This window comes from Ursus maritimus, unplaced genomic scaffold, assembly GCF_017311325.1.
Source record: "Ursus maritimus isolate PB19 unplaced genomic scaffold, ASM1731132v1 scaffold_22, whole genome shotgun sequence".
Taxonomy (NCBI): Eukaryota; Metazoa; Chordata; class Mammalia; order Carnivora; family Ursidae; genus Ursus; species Ursus maritimus.
The window spans coordinates 10,157,226-10,174,500 of NW_024424675.1; the positions used below are offsets into that span (position 1 = coordinate 10,157,226).

The window sequence follows — 17,275 nt, forward strand, 5'->3', positions numbered from 1 at the left end:
CAAGGTGATCTTGAAATGCAGAAGTTAAAAAATAAGGAAAGTGTAAAGGAGGAAACATTTTCCCTCTACCCTACTAGGTTCTTTTGGCTGGTTTATTAATTAAATTGACATAAGACAGATCAATAGGAGGAAAACAAATTTAATTTCATATGGATGGGCAATTGAGACTTATATGCCATCCTGAGCTAAGAAGGAGGTAAAGGTTTGGGGCTTCAAAGCGAAGGAAGACAATTGACACAGAAAGATGGGAAAAGCAAATGTTTGATAAACAAATGATTGTCATACCATGCAGAGACAATAGGTCAGAGAGGGAGTTGAATAAACATGCCCTGCCAACCTCCTCTCACCTTACCACACCTAGCCCATACTCTTCATAGTTATCTCTGGTGATAACTCTCTTCCTGGACCAGGCTCTCTATCTAAACTCTTAGAGGCAATTAAGGAGGAGATAAAAAGCTCTTCCTGAGTATTTTTGGCCTTGGTTAGCTTCAGCTCAGAATAATCCACATGCCAAAGTGGTACATTTTGGGGAGGCTCATCTGAACCTCTTCATGAGCAAAACCCAAACTAATATGGCAGCACATTATTTTAAAAATATAAAACATAAAAATAATGTTATTTTTCCTTGTTTATCCATATACAGTAAGAAAGCAAGCAAAGAAAAATTTCACAGATGAAGGAGACCAGCTGTTTAAGATGGGCATCAAGATTCTCCAGCAGTCTAAAAGCCAAAAACAAAAAGCAGAGTAAGTCTTTGTCCAGTTACCTGAGCCAACTTAAATTCCTGGCTGAGAAAAAAGAGCAATCCAAAATCTAGTTTGTCATTAAAAGCTTATTGGGATAACAAATGAGTTTATTTGCCCATAAGCTTTTGTTTTTAAAAGGCTCAGTTGATGTTTAAAGAATCCTAAAATTATCAGCCTAAACAAACAGAATTGTATGTGAAATTGTAGTCCCTACACTTCAAGTGAAATGCAGAATTAAGGTACTAATCTGATTATTTAGGCAAAAATATTCTGTTGTGAGTTTATTAGGTATTTCAAATGAAATCAAATATGTTATCTGAATTAGAATGGTTGTTTTAGAATGCTTCATTCTGCCCAACTCAGCATTTGTAGAGCACTTTATGGTTTTCAAAGCACTTTCATGTACATGATTCCATCTTATCCCCAGAACAGCCTTATAAGTTAAGAAGAGCTTCATTTTCCCCATTTAAACAGTTGGGAACAGAGATTCAAGGATGTTAAAGTGAAGTGATCACAAATAATACAGCTGGGAAGTAGCCAAGCTGTGGTGGTCTCACTCCATGTGCATCATTTCTCTTTTCACTTGTCTACTTTGTCTAAAGGGGAGGCAGAAATATCTTGTCCTCCCAGTAGAGGGACACAACATGAGGTCACCCCTCAAATCTCTGATTAAACACTTATTGAGATCAAATCCTAGCTCTACCATTCACTGGCTGTGTTATCCCTGGGCAAGTTATTTAACCTCCTTGTGTTCTGGATAGTACAGTTAGGCTCTTAGAAGATTGCCCAAGACATAGTAAGCAGAAGATAAGCATTTGCTATCTTTATCTCTTCCTCTAAGTGGTAAACAGAAGGTATGGGAGAGAAGAAAACAATTGTGTCTTGAAGCAATAATAAAAAGAAGGGGCTCTGGACCTCCAACAAGGAGACATCTTTTGTTATTACACAGATTAGGCATAGCACCTGTGGGGGAAGCATCCCAGTGCTGTGGTGGCCATCCCTAGACAGGGCAGCAGCAGAGTCCCTGAATTCTTTCTTAAAGCCCAAAGCTTCCTAGAAGAGCATATAAGTATAGAGAAGGGGCATTCAACTATGAAGAACTTCCTTTTATTAAGCTCCTTCTTTATGTTACTTATTGTTCTGAGCATTTATGTGTGGAATATCATTCATTGCTCACAAAGATATTGTGAATCATAAATTGTTATCCCCAAATTACAGAGGAGGAAATGGAAGGTCAAAAATATTCTATAATTCTTCCAAAGTGACAAGAAGAAGGAAGTAAAGGAGTCAGTCGTCCCTCTAGGGGAAATTAAATCAGAATCTCCTTATAAGAGCAGAGGAAATCATTCCCTGCAAAACCTGGGTCTCATGCTGAGCATCTCTGGGGGCTGTCATGATGAGGATGGGGTCAAAACAGAACCCCAAAATACAATCCAGCCTGAGAGGGAAGTCTGCTCACTCAGGTGCTCACTGAATGGATGAGTAACAATAGAGAATTCTCAACCCAGCCCAGCTAGATGAAAGAACAATGGAATTCTGGAAAGGGGCTGGTCCCTGAGGTTTCAGATTCATTCTGCCTATAGCAAGTGAACCCAAGATGAGGGGCTCATTGGGTATGCCCTGTTAAATTCAAAGAAACCCTAGATTCAGTCCAATGGGACAAAATCACTCTTGGTAGCTCCTAAGTAACTGTCCACTTAACTTGGATAGGTACCTTCTTCTTTGGCTGAAAGAATGGGGAGAAAACCCAGCCCTGAAAGCAGATTATCTAGCAGTGAAGGAGCCTTCATGCCACCTAGGTGTCATTCAATCTCAGGCTATTCTTGCCCAGCCTATCCTTGCCCAAGAGTGCCAGAAAAGCAGGCTTTTTTAAAAAAAAAATTATTTTTAAGTAATCTCTACACCCAACACAGGGCTTGAACTCACAACCCTGAGATCAAGAGGCACATGCTCCACCAACTGAGTCAGCCAGGTGCCCCAAGAGCAGCTTATTTTTGCAGCAGCATAGGTACGTGAGAGGTGCATAAAGCCGAGTCCCCTGACGCTTCTGAGTTGGCAGTTAGAGAACTAAAACCAAATCTGCTCATAGCAAGAGATTTCAGGAATTTGTGGGAAAGCTGAATGAAATTCCTCCAAATGTCAGGATGGTCTGCTCTTCTCTTACGCCAGTTACATCCAGTCTAGCCATCTCAAAGACTCTGGTCAGGGGAAAGAAAAATGAACACCCTACTGACCACAGAGGAATCCTTTCTCTCCCATTCATTCCTCACTCCTGTGTCCTCCTTACTCCACCACTTCTTGTATAAGACAGAGGTAATACTAGTCGTTTTGGCTCATCCGCATCCACGTATTAATCCAATTCATTCATTCATTCAACTATAAATTGTTTAACAAATCAGTGCTGTTAGAAGTACAGATGTTAAGCAAGCGTATGTCAGGGAGACACAGACTGGTCTACAGGAGTCAAGAAGCCTCAGAGACAGCCAGGGTTAGCTGTCATTAAGAATTACCCCCCCATCAGGAAAGATTTGGAGATAAGCTGCTGCCCTACACCAAGTTTCTGATGAGTCCTAGAGATGCCTTTAGTCTCCTCCTTCCCCGGCACCCTCCTTAGCATCCAGTACCAGGTCCTTTAGAAGTTATGCAGATATCTAATTGAACTTTCTTTTGGGGATGTGCTAATGCTGCCCAGTTTCTCTTACTTTTTCCCTCTTGGGGATTATAGCCCAGATCTTAATCCTTAATCCTTAACTTTCTTCAGCCCTAGGTCCTGTTTCTAGTATTCCTTATATCACCTTGGACTTTCTTGACAGGGGACGGAGGCATCCACCCTCCCTTAGAATTAAAGACACCTAGATGGATTGGTTTTGCAACTTTTTGTTGCCCCCTGGGATCAGTGAATGTATATACTGCTGGCTCCCACAGCCCATCTCAGATTTTCTGCCCTGGTACATATGGTGGCCCTTCTAATCCCAGCAGGCCATGTGGTTGCAGCAGCAAACCAGGTGGCAGAATGACTTCAGGGAGTTTGTGTCCCGATTGTCAAGCCTATCTCTGAATGCCAGACATTTGCATTCATTGACCTTTAGACCTTCTGTCTTATTTGCCTTCTGGCCCCTAGAATCTTAGCTTGCTCTGACCTGGGTTAATTTCTTGCTTGACCTCCTGGCTTCTTTTGTTCCACTGGAGTCTATTCTCTGTGTTGCCCTCCAGGACCCTAAAAGCCTATGTGGATAACACTCAGTCTGAGCCCATTCTATTCTGCTCCAGCCACCAAGAGCAAATTATTTTAGCATCAGCATTGATAGGCCGTACATAAAGCTGAATCTCCTGATCCTTCTGAGTAGCAATGGTAGATTTGTGTATTTGTTCCTGTATTTGAGTCAAGGTCACTGGTAGAGGTTAATGCTTTCAGTTCTTACGCTACCAAAAAGGAAGTTATAAAAGTAAAAATAAATCCCAAAAGTACTCTCTGTCTCTGACACAAGTTTTGACCTTGCAAGGCTCTCTATCACTATTTGTTATACTGATCAGGTCCAGGTGATTTCTGAGCGGGACTCAGAAAATGCAATGTAAGGCAGTCCTATGATGTCTATATTTATAATCACTAATTTTTCACATCATTTACCCACTAATTACAAGAGAATAATTACCATGCTATAAAACTTTTGAATTTATGCAGTAGTCCTAATAATAATAATAGTAGCTAAATTTATTGAGTGCTTACTATGTACCAGGTACTATGCCAAGCACTTCACATGGATTATCTCATTGAATCTTCCCAGCAACCCTATGAAGTAAGGGCTGTTGTTATCCCCACTCCATAGATGAAAGAGGCACAAAGAAGTTAAATAACTTGCCTGGAGCTCTCAAACTAGTAAGTGGTGGGTCCAGATTTTGAACAAGGCAGTCAAGACTTAAGAGCCCTAATACCCATTGGGTTTTATTTGGTTATTGTTTTCCCACACAGTCTGACTTTGCCTGCTGAAAACTATGTTCTGTTTTAGAAAATTATTTCCGAATATAAAGGGACTGTTGTTTTCATGAAAGTAGCTTTCTAGATGTGATATCCAGTTTTGATTATTTTTTATTATATTGTTATATATTTCAGAGTTCACTTTGTAAAACAAATAGATAATGTGGGTGGCTGTGGGAGAGTTCACCATTTTAGGACAAGTGCCTCAAGTTTTCACTTCACTTGGTGAATAAGCTTAAAGCATGATGTATCCTATACATTTCTCCTTTTCAGCAGCTTCACTATTTGTCAGATATATCTGAAATTGTAATCTTAGATAATGTAAGGCTGAAAAAAGAACTACTAATCTATAGATGTGATGGACTTCATCTAAACTGTATTAATAGTAACAACGATAACTTGGTCCTACTTGTTAGAGAAAAGAAGTGTGAAGGAGGGAGCAGAAAAACATCTTTGATAATCAAATCTCTACCTTCATATTTTTGAAATAGAGCCTACGTATTCTTTGCCAAAGCAGCTGACATGGGAAACTTGAAAGCTATGGAGAAAATGGCTGATGCTTTGCTATTTGGAAATTTTGGCATGCAAAATATAACAGCAGCTATCCAATTATATGAGTCCCTGGCTAAAGAAGGATCATATAAAGCCCAAAATGTGAGTTTTGAAAGAAAAGTAAGCCTTACATAGCTACATCCTAAAATAACAATAGACAAATAACATGTGAAAGGAGTTTAGCAATAGTATTCCCACTCTGCCACATGAACCCAGACCTAGGAAATTTACAGTAACACTCTGAAATAGTGGTGTCAGGGCGGGGACACAGCAAGAGCCCTGGGCAAATACTTCTAGTCACATGGGTGACTCTCAGGAATGGAACAGAACTGCTCTCTAATTCAGCTTCCCATCTTATGTCCATGGATGTGTTTAGAAATAATTTATGAACGCTGAACCCCTAACATAATTAAATTTTACTTAAATATATTCACTTATACAAAAAAAAAAAAACCCAAAAAACAAAAAACACAGAAGTAAATCCACGACCTTGCATGATGTTTGCCTGGTTTTTACATTTCCAACATTTTATAAACTAAATATATTTCCTTTTCTATTTTACTAAATGCATTTCATTTTATTCCAAGAATAACATAAGCATTTCATAGAAAATCTGCAAAACAGAAACATAAATAAATAATAAATAAATAAATAAATAAATGCTTTCACAAGCCAACCATTCTAACTCAACTATTGTTAAGACTGCTTTATATTTTTGCTTAGCTTCTTCCTCATGCATCTCTCTTTTTACATCATCCTAATCACAATGCAAATGCATGGTATCATTTTGTTTCTGGCTATTTTCACTTACTTTATAGCAAAAGCATGTTTTCATGTTGTTAGTTTTTTTAATAAAAACATTTATTTCTGATTACAAAAGAAATTCATGCTCATTACAAAAAAATGTCTGAGAATTCAGAAAGTGTGAGGAAGAAAGTAAAAGTTGTCTGAAACCTCTCCTCCCAGAGAACATTTTTGGTATCTCTGGGAGGAAAGTGCAGAAGCTAGACTTTGGAGTCAGAAAGACTTAAGTTCAAATCCATTCTGCCACTTGCTTATTGGATACCTCCTTAACAAGGTCCTTTCTCCTTCTACATGAGAATGCCTTGGTACACTCTCTATTTCTGTTTCCTTTAATCTAATAAGAGTAAAACGTTAAGTGTGTTTCTAGGTAGCATTGCTTATAATTGAAATGACTTCTGATTGACAAACTGCCTCGGCACTGGGGCAAACTGTAATGAACCGTAAATACCTGATGGTGATAGTGATTCTTATGAGAACCCTGCACACTAAACATGTGGAACCGTTACTTGGGGATGAGGCTCCTGCACCCACCTAGTGTGGATCTCACTGACTTGAGCCATCATCTGAGAGACCAAAGACAATGGCAGCTGGAGGACTGTGTGAACTGTAGCAAGATCTCCCACAGAAGGAAAATCTGATGCTGCCCTGGGATACAGTAGTTCCTGTGCTGTATCCACCTTATTCAGGCTGATGGCAACTGGAGCCTTGGGAGCCTCATGAGTCTCTGTGTTTACTTAGTTGAAACAGAAGCTGGACCAGAAGACCTCTGATGGGTGAGACAATCTCTCTATTTTCATCTGTAGGGTTAGGATATGATAAAACCCCAGACACTCTGTCCGTCTGGTTCACATTTATAGTTAATATTTAGCACAGTGCCTGGGATAAGAAATATACATTGAATCAATTATTGATTGAATGCTGAATCAATTAATGCTGAATCAATTAATGATGAATGATTAAATGGAATTATGGTGGGGAATTAAAGTAATGTGTAAAGGCATTTAATTCCATACCTGGAACTTTGTAATCATTCATTATAAAGAAAGGATATAAATACTATTCTTCTAGAATTTTTCCCATAACTATGTAGAATTTTTTTTACAAAAATGAGATCATACTTTGCTATTTCCTATTCTCTTTACTCAATAATGTATTATAAACATCTTCCCATGTAAATATATACAGATCAACATCACCATTTTATTTTTTTAAGATTTATTTATTTATTATTTTAGGCAGGGGGAAGGGCAGAAAAGGAGGTAGAGGGAAAGAATCTCAGATGGACTCCCTACCAAGCGCGGAGCCAGCCCAACATATGGCTTGATCTCACAACCCTGAATTCATGACCTGAGCCAAAATCAAGAGTCAGAGGCTCAACTGACTGAGCCACCAAATCACCCCTCAATATCACCATCTTAAATATCTGTATAATTTTAATTAATTTAAGTTGTTGAATACTATTTTACCCCAGGGAATTTTTTGCATTTAAATACAAAATATTACATTTACAAAGGAGTACACAGATTTATAAATGTTATAATAAAATACGAGAGTTTTTAAACCTTCATTGTCCAAATACAAAATGGCAGAACAGACTAAATGTTACCATCAGATCCAGCACTGTAAATGATATCTCTGAATTCCTTTCCAAACTAGTGAACATGTACTCTATTTTTTACTGGGAGTATTAATTAGTTAATTAAGTCAACAGTTGTTTTGTTGACACGATGTGCCAAACGTAATCTGAATTGATGGGTAGAAAAAGATTAATAAGTCACAGTCTTTATGGGTCAATCTGAAATATAAATACATAATTGCAGCACAATTTAGGTAGACTACAATTATAAATTGCACTAGGCACAGAAAAGAGTCTAACTGGTTCTGCCTGGAGCATGTGAGGAAGGCTTCTAGGAAAAAGTGACATTTATACCTAGTCTAGAATATTGGATATAGGCAACATAAAAGATTTATTTGTCTGTATTTTAAAAAGTATTTGATACAAGGTCAAAACACTACTCCCAGAAAAGAAATTCCAAATTAATATAAATGGTACATAAAACACAGGGATTTCAGAGCTGAAATCAGAGTATCACTCCCCATACTCAGATTAATGTGGTTCTATGGCATGGCCACAGACAGCCCTCTAATCCCAGTTAACAGATCATCAAATGCTTGCCATTGATTTTAAGGAGAAACGGTGTCTGAGTGCTTATCCAGTGCCAGGAAGAACATCTCTAAATGCATAACCACTGGCCATGTGTTATCACAGCCATCTTTGCAGAGACAGGAAGGCATTGTTGGGACAGTGTTCTCAAAAATGTACAATTATGGACTACAGGGTAGCATGTCATGGTAGCAGATGGGGTTCTATAATCAGAAAGCTGGACAGTATGTGAATCCAGATTCTACAACCTAATGAGCCTCCCATCTTGTTCATTCTTTCAGTGTCACTTCTCTAAACCTCAGGTTTCCCAAACCCGCAAAGGGAACTGATGATAACGTCACACTACTTTATAAGGTTGCTGCAAGACCAAATAATATCTGATGATCCCTTAGAGATATTAAAGAACATCAATGAATAATGTTGTGTAACGATTTTAGTCCTAAAGTCAATCAGTCCTGGCTTTACATCTCAGCTCCAACACTGGTTCTTGTGACCTGCCCTCTCTGAGTCTCAATTTCCCCATCGTTAAATGGACATACCTGTCTGATATATGTATGTGTTTGGTCTCAGGAGGATAAGAAGATAGAATATGAGTGAGGACAAACTTATCACCTGGAAGGCTGACATTGACCTGATACGCAAAATTCAACCACACTGCTTATTGAAATGCTACAATACTAGATGGCAAAAAGTCTCTGTCCCAAGTACCTCCTATGCTCTTCCTGAAATCCTGGACACCCTTATTCCTAACTTGGACTCCCCCTTCTCTCCTGACCTCCGCATAATCTAGTGACCAATGTGTTAACATCTGGATGAGCAGGGAGCCTACACGACCCTGGTCTAGTACTACAGCTGGATTGCTGCATTCTATTCTGAAATTTTTTTTAATTTTTTTTATTCTTTTTTTATAATAATATTTTTTATTATATTATGTTAGTCACCATACAGTACATCCCTGGTTTTTGATGTAAAGTTCCATGATTCATTAGTTGCGTATAACACCTAGTGCACCATGCAATACATGCCCGCCTTACTACCCATCACCAGCCTATCCCATTCCCCCACCCCCTCCCCTCTGAAGCCCTCAGTTTGTTTCTCAGAGTCCATAGTCTCTCATGCTTCATTCCCTATTCTGAAATTTTGCTTTCACCCCGTTATCCCTATAGAAAAATCTGTTTCCAATAGCAAGTTTGCTTGTAGTTGATTTGTCACCTTGTGCAAGAAAAAATAGTCAAAGAGATTCTATGCTACAAACAATACTTAGTTCAATGACTGTGACTAGGATGGTCACATGCCGTATTGATCACAGCTCTCTGATAGAGCACTAATAGGCTACAGGTTGGGTGACCATCTTCCTTCTCAGGCTATTTGTGCCACCTGGTACAGGAATCCTGCCTGCACTCTTAAGAAATGTTGGTGGGAACTGTAAGGACAATGTAGCAACAGCAATGTGGCTAAAGAAGCTGGAACTGTATACTAAGAATGGCAATGAAAAAGAATGAGAGGGATAGAGATAGAAGGAGAATGAAGAGAATGAAGACACCTATCTCTGGGGGAAAAAGGAAGAACAGAAATACTGAAATGTAATAAATGGAGAGTCTGGAATGCCAGAAGTCTAGCAAAGATCTGAGTTAACAAAGAAAAACAAAAAGAGATGAACCCATATTATAAAATGGCTTTGAGGGGTCAGGGGAAAATGCAATTTCACGATACGTGTAAAGGGCAGCTGGATAGAGGGAAAGAAGCATAATTGTTTCTTTCATGTACCTCGAATGGTTCATCCCACAAAATTCCAAATCAAAGGAATTCTGATAGGGGCAACAAAAGCATTTAAGGTTATGAACAGAGTCCATTGTATTGATTTTCAAAGATACTATACCTTCCAGGATGACTGGGTGGCTCAGTCGGTAAGTGTCTGCCTTCGGCTCAGGTCATGATCCCAGGGTCCTGGGATCAAACCCCATGTCAGGCACCACACTGAGTGGGGAACCTGCATCTCCCTCTCCCCCTGCTTGTGCTCATTCTCTCCTATAAATAAATAAAATCTTTAAAACAAACAAAAAAAAAACCTTAATTAAATCATGGTAATCTCTAAGTGGTGGTATTATTTGCAACTATTTTCTTTTTTAAAATACTTCACTGGGTTTTTTTCTCTAAATTTTCTATTCATGGGTATGTATTACTTTGATATCAGAAAAATCACTTAACTCAGACACATGTACTTCCTTAGTTATACAGTTTAAAAAGGTTTACTGTGAATTATAAGAAAATCTATTCTATTATGTAAAAATGACTTTAATTGATATTTTAAGGAGGATGTGAGTGACTGAATGTTTTTCCATGGTTTGTAATTCTAGAATAATTCTATCTTAATGGCAAAGATTCCTCCCATTTTTCATTTATTTTAGATGTGAATGTTAGAGGTGTTTTGTAGAGGGACTGTAATTATTAGCACTCTGCTACTACTGAAAAAAATCATTTTTAGTATCAATCTAATAATCACCTTGATAATTTTAGGATTACCTGTGTAGAGCATTTCATCTTGATGTTAATGCTCTTTTTGTATAAAGGGTACAGACAGGATCTTAGTTGATCATTAAGGTTGATTCAAACTTTTGTTCGGTATGCAATTTGAGCTAAAAGTAATGATCTCAGACGCTTTCAAGCCTTGTGCAGTAATTCAAGGAAAATGCTTAATCTTTTCTCTTTTAACAATAATTTCCTATATTAAAAGTAAAAGGAATATTTAACTTTTAAATTGTTATTATGGAACCTGAGTAATTTGCTTTGAAATATAAAAAAATATCCTCTATGCTAAACTCTTCCCATTCAAATACCAGCTATTATAACTGTTTCTTACAAACCATGGCACAATTGTTGAATTCAGAATCAAGTCTTATCAACAGATCTAATTTGCAGAGCTTGACCTTTAAAAACCACCAAATGTGTCATCGATGTCATCACTATTATACAGTTTCTCTTTTGACTTACACATTTTTTTTTTCTGGATTAAGCTTGAACCATTCTATAATCCATCTCATTTCATCTCAGCTGTATCTCCAAAGAAAGACCAAATGCCTCAACTGCTTATTGTAAAGTTGTTAGGTGACAATGTCCAAGTGTAAAGGAATAGGACAACCCTGACTATAATCAGAATATTCACTACATGAAAGCTCATAACATCTTTTGTCTTCCTTTAGTGCTGGAAGGAAGGAAGGTAGGAAGCAAAGAAGGAAGGAAAGAAGGAAGTTGAGCTCTCCAGAGAATTAATTCAAAATCACCCATTGTTATTTTTCAATGAAAGAGAGAGGGAACATGCCTTTTGGGTTGGCTTTAAAGCTGTTAAAATCATGGCTTCGGTTCTTACTTTCTAGAGTGAGCTTTATACAGAGAAAGGCTCCCCTCCCCAGTCACAGGATGGAAATTTAACTCCCACACAATCCACAACTCACAAATTTCTTCGGCAGAATCAGGACAAAAAGTGTGATAAGCTGTGCACAAAATCATATACTTCTGGTGAAAGTATCTTAAAATACAAGCTCAACTGAATAGAACAGTATCTTCGTTTTCTTATATAAAGGTCAGTATATTTGTTTGCTGTCAAAGTTTCTACATTAATAAACCAGTTTCTAAGTTGAGCAGAATCAAAAATTGCTAAGAGTTGCAAGAAAAATAAAAATCTAATATTGATTAAAGAGATCCTTAAAAGGAGCCAATTTAGCCATTTTAAATATAAACTACTAGGGTTGGAGGAGTACCAGGATTTCAGATGCCTTCCATTTGTAATAACAGCCCTTATGGTCAAATTTCCATAAAAGGGAGCCTCTGAGACTAAAGAGGAATTGGTTGAAACATAGAAGATTTTTTTCAGTTTATGGATTAAATAGATTACACAAATTATATTTATAAGCCATATATTAGAGTTATTATGCTTTTGGGAACTGAACTCTTGCAGTCAGTTCCCTAATTTAAAATATGACACAGGTCTTTGTCCTTGAAGTTATGATAAAAAGTTTAAGAAATTATTCATTTTGTTTTGATTGAATTATCAGACTTTTTGTATCTTTATTTTAGGGAGACATTTAACAAAGCCTTGCAGGATGTTCTCATGGACTAGATGAAAAAATAGAAATGTTGGCTTTGATGACAGTAAATAAAGAGTAGACTAATGGGTTGATGCCAAGGTGAAAGCAAGTCTCTGGCAATACGCCAAAGGATTCTGCCTATGACCCTGTGCTCTTCAAATATTTCATCAACTCTTAGGTTGAATGGCTAAGACCAGATTGTTTTTAATAAAAAGCGTGGATACATAATAAAAAAAAACTTTTTTAAAAGCATGGAAAAGTATATTATCAGTGATATACATAAAAGTGTGTAGTGAACTTCTAAAAATGGTAATAGGAATTACAATGAGTAGAACCTTGAAAATATCAGGAACACCAAAACAGACTTTTACAATTATATTCTGACAAAAAAATAGTGTTGTGATCCTGTCGAGAAGAGGTACAAGGAGAAAAAGTGGAAAGGTAATGTAAATGACCTAAATCATCATCTGTAACACAGCAAAGCTACAGAAAATGTGTGAAATATGAAAGTTAATAGCAAGTAGTAACAATTTATCAAGAATCATAATGCTGGTAAGCTCTCGGAAGAAAACAGCTAAAATAATTAAAAGTGGTTGTTTATCATAAGAATAAAAAGTGGCCTGGAAAGGAGCAAGACATTGACGTATATATTTTAAGCCTTCAGAAGTATTAGAATTTTAATCTTTAATATGCGTGTATTTTTTAAATATACAAAAATTTAAATTTATTTATTAACTCATGCCCCAAGAAAGAATTGTGTTTAAAACAAAAAACAGAAATCCTCTCCAACTAAAAAGAAACCAGCATCCTTGGAAAATGTCAGATTCTGGGTGTGGGACAAGAAATGTATAAGATGTTCATGAAACATTTTATCATACAAGGTGTCATATCAATATGATACAAGGTATCATATCATACAATATGAGAGCAAGAAAGCTGTCAGAAAATACTATGGTCATGACTAAAGGACTGAGCTAACTCAAAATAGGCTCCTATTGACTAAAGATGGAAAAATTAAGCACTAAAATGACTAATAACCCAATGGACTGAAATACCTCAAATATACCTAAATTCATTAATTCATAATGATTAATAACTAAGAAGAAGTGGGATATCTCCCCACTCGTCTGACTTTTGTCAAATATTGTGGCAATTTTTTCTTAAAAACGGCCACAGGAGGGGTGCCTGGGTGGCATAGGCCGTTAAGTGTTGACTCTTGGTTTCAGCTCAGGTTGTGATCTCAGGGTCCTGGGATGGAGCCCCACATGGGCTTGGGATTCTCTCTCCCTTCTTCATCTGCCCATCCCCCCTCTAAAATAAATAAATAAATTTTTTTAAAAAATGGCCACAGATCTATTTCTGGTCCCATATGCTATTTCAGCACCCTAACCAACATAATCAAAAAGTGGTCTATTTCCCCTCCATTACCTAAGGGAGATTCTTGGCTACTTCAAACAATAAAGTTTGGTGGAAGTAATGCTACACTTCCAAGGGTAAGTCATAAAAAGGATACAGCTCTGCCTAGCTCTTTCAGGATGCTTACTCTTGGAATTCAGCCACCATGCTGTGAGGAAACGTATACTACAGGAGAGGCCACATGTAAGTGTTCTGACCATCAGCCTCGGCTAAGGTCTCAACCAATATCTAGCATCACCTGCCAAACATATATATGAACAAGCCTTCAGATGATTCTGTCCCCCAGCCTTTGAGTCTTCCAATTAAGGCCCCCGTACTGTGGATCAGAGACAAAACATGCCCACTCTGCTTTGACCAAGTTCTTGTCCCACAGAACCCTTACCATAATAAATGGTGGTTTTATGCCTCTAGGTTTTGGGGTTATTTGCTACACAGCCATAGTAACTGGAACAAGGATAGAATGCACTTCTCAGAAGCACCTGAAGCAGACTGCAGCAAGCATCTGCTTGGAGTGAGTTCAAAGTTGGCCCAATCCAGTTCCATCCCTGCGTACTGAGAGAACTTATAAACTATATCACTGCCAACTTGTCAGTGATTTTGAGTAACTAAGGAGGGCAGGAAAGGAGCCACAAGGCTTGGAGGATGTAAAATTCTGCAGATCACCCATAGTGCTGGCCAATTTAATGGTAAGACTCCCCATCATACTTTCAAAATGTTTGTTTTTGAAAATCCCATAAAATGAAGCAGTACTGTTTGTCAAGCAGCATGAGTTCACTAAGAACAATCTGTTATAAGCAAGCTCTATTTTACAGGGTTGTTAGACTAAGAAATCTGAAAAATGTGGGAGAGATAATAATCCCATATTTTACCCACTATAAGACACCATCGACTGTAAGTTATATATTTTTAAAATATAAGTTATATATAAAATATGTTATATAATTATATAAACATTAAAATAATGTTTTCTTATTAGATTTTTTGTTTTACTCTTACTAAAAGTGCTGTTTTAGACATTTTAGAAAGATTTCTATCATGTCATTCTTTAATTACATACAAAAGTAAATATAAGTTAAATAAATTTAGGTGTTCCAAAATTCCTCTCATTCAGATTCTAACTAAATTGTTAGATTTATTAAAGTTAAGTCTAACTTAGAAAACTTCCTTGATGGCTATCTTCCAGCATATCATTCTCCATCCCATTAAGAATGTCAGTAGTGCAACATTTCCTCAGGGAGTGTTCCTCGATTACCTCCAGGATTCTTCCAAACTACTGACTCATTCTACAACTATTAACGTTGACACTTTCCAATTTGACTAAATTTATACTTTTACTTTTTCTTCAATCGAATCACACATAGTTGGAAGTTCAGTTCAAAGTTAGCAAGAATGTTTGATGCTGAACACCTTAATCATAATAACACTTTGTGATAAATAAATCGGTCACAACAGCTTCTCATTATTCATTAGTTTTTCATCTATTCCTAGGGATTTGGCAACTCCTCCTGTGTTTAGTGGGATAACTTGGCTTGTGACAGCTTTTGCACATAATTTAGTAACAAAAAGTAATGCAGTTTCATTGACTTTGAGATATCTCCTTTTTATTTTTTAAGAAAATTGTAACTACTTTGTTTCAACAGGGCTATGACAAATATGGCATCAATGATGCAGACCAGATTCAGAGAACACACAAGATGATGAATATTACCTAAAATATATCACATGAGGAAGGCAAAATAGGGAATCTTTGTAGGAGAGAACACCAAGTACCAAATAGCTGCCCTCAATTGTCTACAAGGCGGAAAGTGGTACAAGAAGGAATTGATTTGTTAAGCACCAAACTACCATACAGCTTAAACAAAGTACTAAAGCAGCAACTACTATACAGAGTTTAATTTTGGTTTACTGTGTATCTACTAACTTAATGAACCTAATGAACTTCCCTCCCAGCAACAGAGATGTCCATTTGTATTGGTTAGGATTCTCTGAATTCAAGTACAGAAAATACAACCCATCTGGTTTAAGCAAAAGTGTGATTTTTTGGCTCATTTAACTGTGATGTTGTAGCTGCCTTTAGATTGGATCCAGAGACTAGAATAAAGACATCAAGACACGCTTTCTCTTTGTTTCGCTTTTTTCTATGATGGTTTTGAGTGGCTTGACTGCATGGAGGCAAAAACAGTCACCAACGAACCTACGTATCTTTAGCCCTTAAATCTGCAAGTCTCTGTAAAAGAAGCCAGTTTCTTTCCCAATGATTTCAGCAGAAGTGTTGGGTTAAATCACAAGACCACCGCGAATCAATCACTGCATCCAAGAAGAGAATAATCTGACCATCTAGATTCATGTGACCCTCTAGATTCAGAAAGCCCTGAGGAGCCCCGTTGAACCTAAAGAATTCAGAAAGGAAGGAAAATGGTTTCACAAAGAGAATCCAGGCAGACAAAACAACAGCAGCAAAAAACACACACCCTGACCACATCTACATATAAGATTATATATGAAAGATCATCCCAAACAAAATTAAAAGGCAAAAAATTTACAGTTATTTTCAAAAAGCTATCACACAAGGAAAAAAGTTAATTTACCTTAAAAAATAGAAATGATACTACATTCTTTGACTAGAAGCTGTGAAACTGAAAATTACTGACAAAAGGCTTAAAATTCAACTATAAAATTTCAAGACTCTCCTAATTTTTAGCAAATAGCAAAGATAAACTAGAAGCTGAAATGACATATTAGGAACTCGATGATAACACTACATATAAAAGTTAAGGAATGTGTGGGGCGCCTGGTGGCTCAGTCTCAAGCGTCTGCCCTCAGCTCAGGTTATGATCCCAGAGTTCTGGCTTTGCATGGGGCTCCCAGTTCAGCGGGAAGCCTGTTTCTCCCTCTCCCACTCCCCCTGCTTGTGCTCCCTCCCTCACTGCCTCTCTCTGTCAAATAAGTAAATAAAATCTTTAAAAAAAAAAAAAGTTAAGGAATGTGGCTAAAGCCACATGTAGAGGAAAATATACAGCTTTATTTATTAAAACAAATAGACTTAAATACATATTTCAAAAAGCTAAAGAAAAAACAAAATAGCAAAAGAAAATAAACCTAGAAAATATGAGTATTTTAACAACTTTTTCAGATAATTGTAGATATTCTTCTTTGGTTCTACACCAAAGCTCAAAGGTGATAATTTCTTAAAGGTTAATTGCAGTGTGGAATCTGAAATCATATAGTGAACTTTTCATATTCTGTTACATTAAAATCATTGGTCTATCCTGCATTTTGAAAGGATTTTTTTTAACCTAGACAGGATTTTATAACATCATGCATTGGTTATTTAGAAAATATCAGTTCACTAAGTTTTGTAAGTCTTCCAAATTTGACACATTGCATTATACAATATCAAAATGACATTTGTTAATACAACCGTCATGAAAAGTCTAAGTATTGGGGTGTCAAGCAGATATAAGGTATACATGGTAGCAGATATAAGCTTTCCAAAATTCTAATTTTTGCTTAAAAGCTTGAATTTATCTTT

The 17,275-nt window shown here is 37.0% G+C and overlaps 1 protein-coding gene across 3 annotated transcripts in view; it reads left to right on the forward strand.

The window, feature by feature from the left end:
• The first annotated feature begins 681 nt into the window (after positions 1 to 681).
• Positions 682 to 17,275, forward strand: part of SEL1L2 (SEL1L2 adaptor subunit of ERAD E3 ligase) — a 61,826-nt gene continuing 45,232 nt past the window's right edge. For 2 of the 3 annotated variants that reach the window (XM_040637969.1, XM_008703452.2), the window contains exons 1-2: positions 682 to 746; positions 5,214 to 5,376. In XM_040637969.1, the coding sequence (XP_040493903.1) occupies positions 697 to 746; positions 5,214 to 5,376 (213 nt within the window). In that variant the 5' untranslated portion in view covers positions 682 to 696. The remainder of the gene's footprint in view (positions 747 to 5,213; positions 5,377 to 17,275) is intronic. The other variant, XM_040637970.1, reaches the window with a different exon arrangement.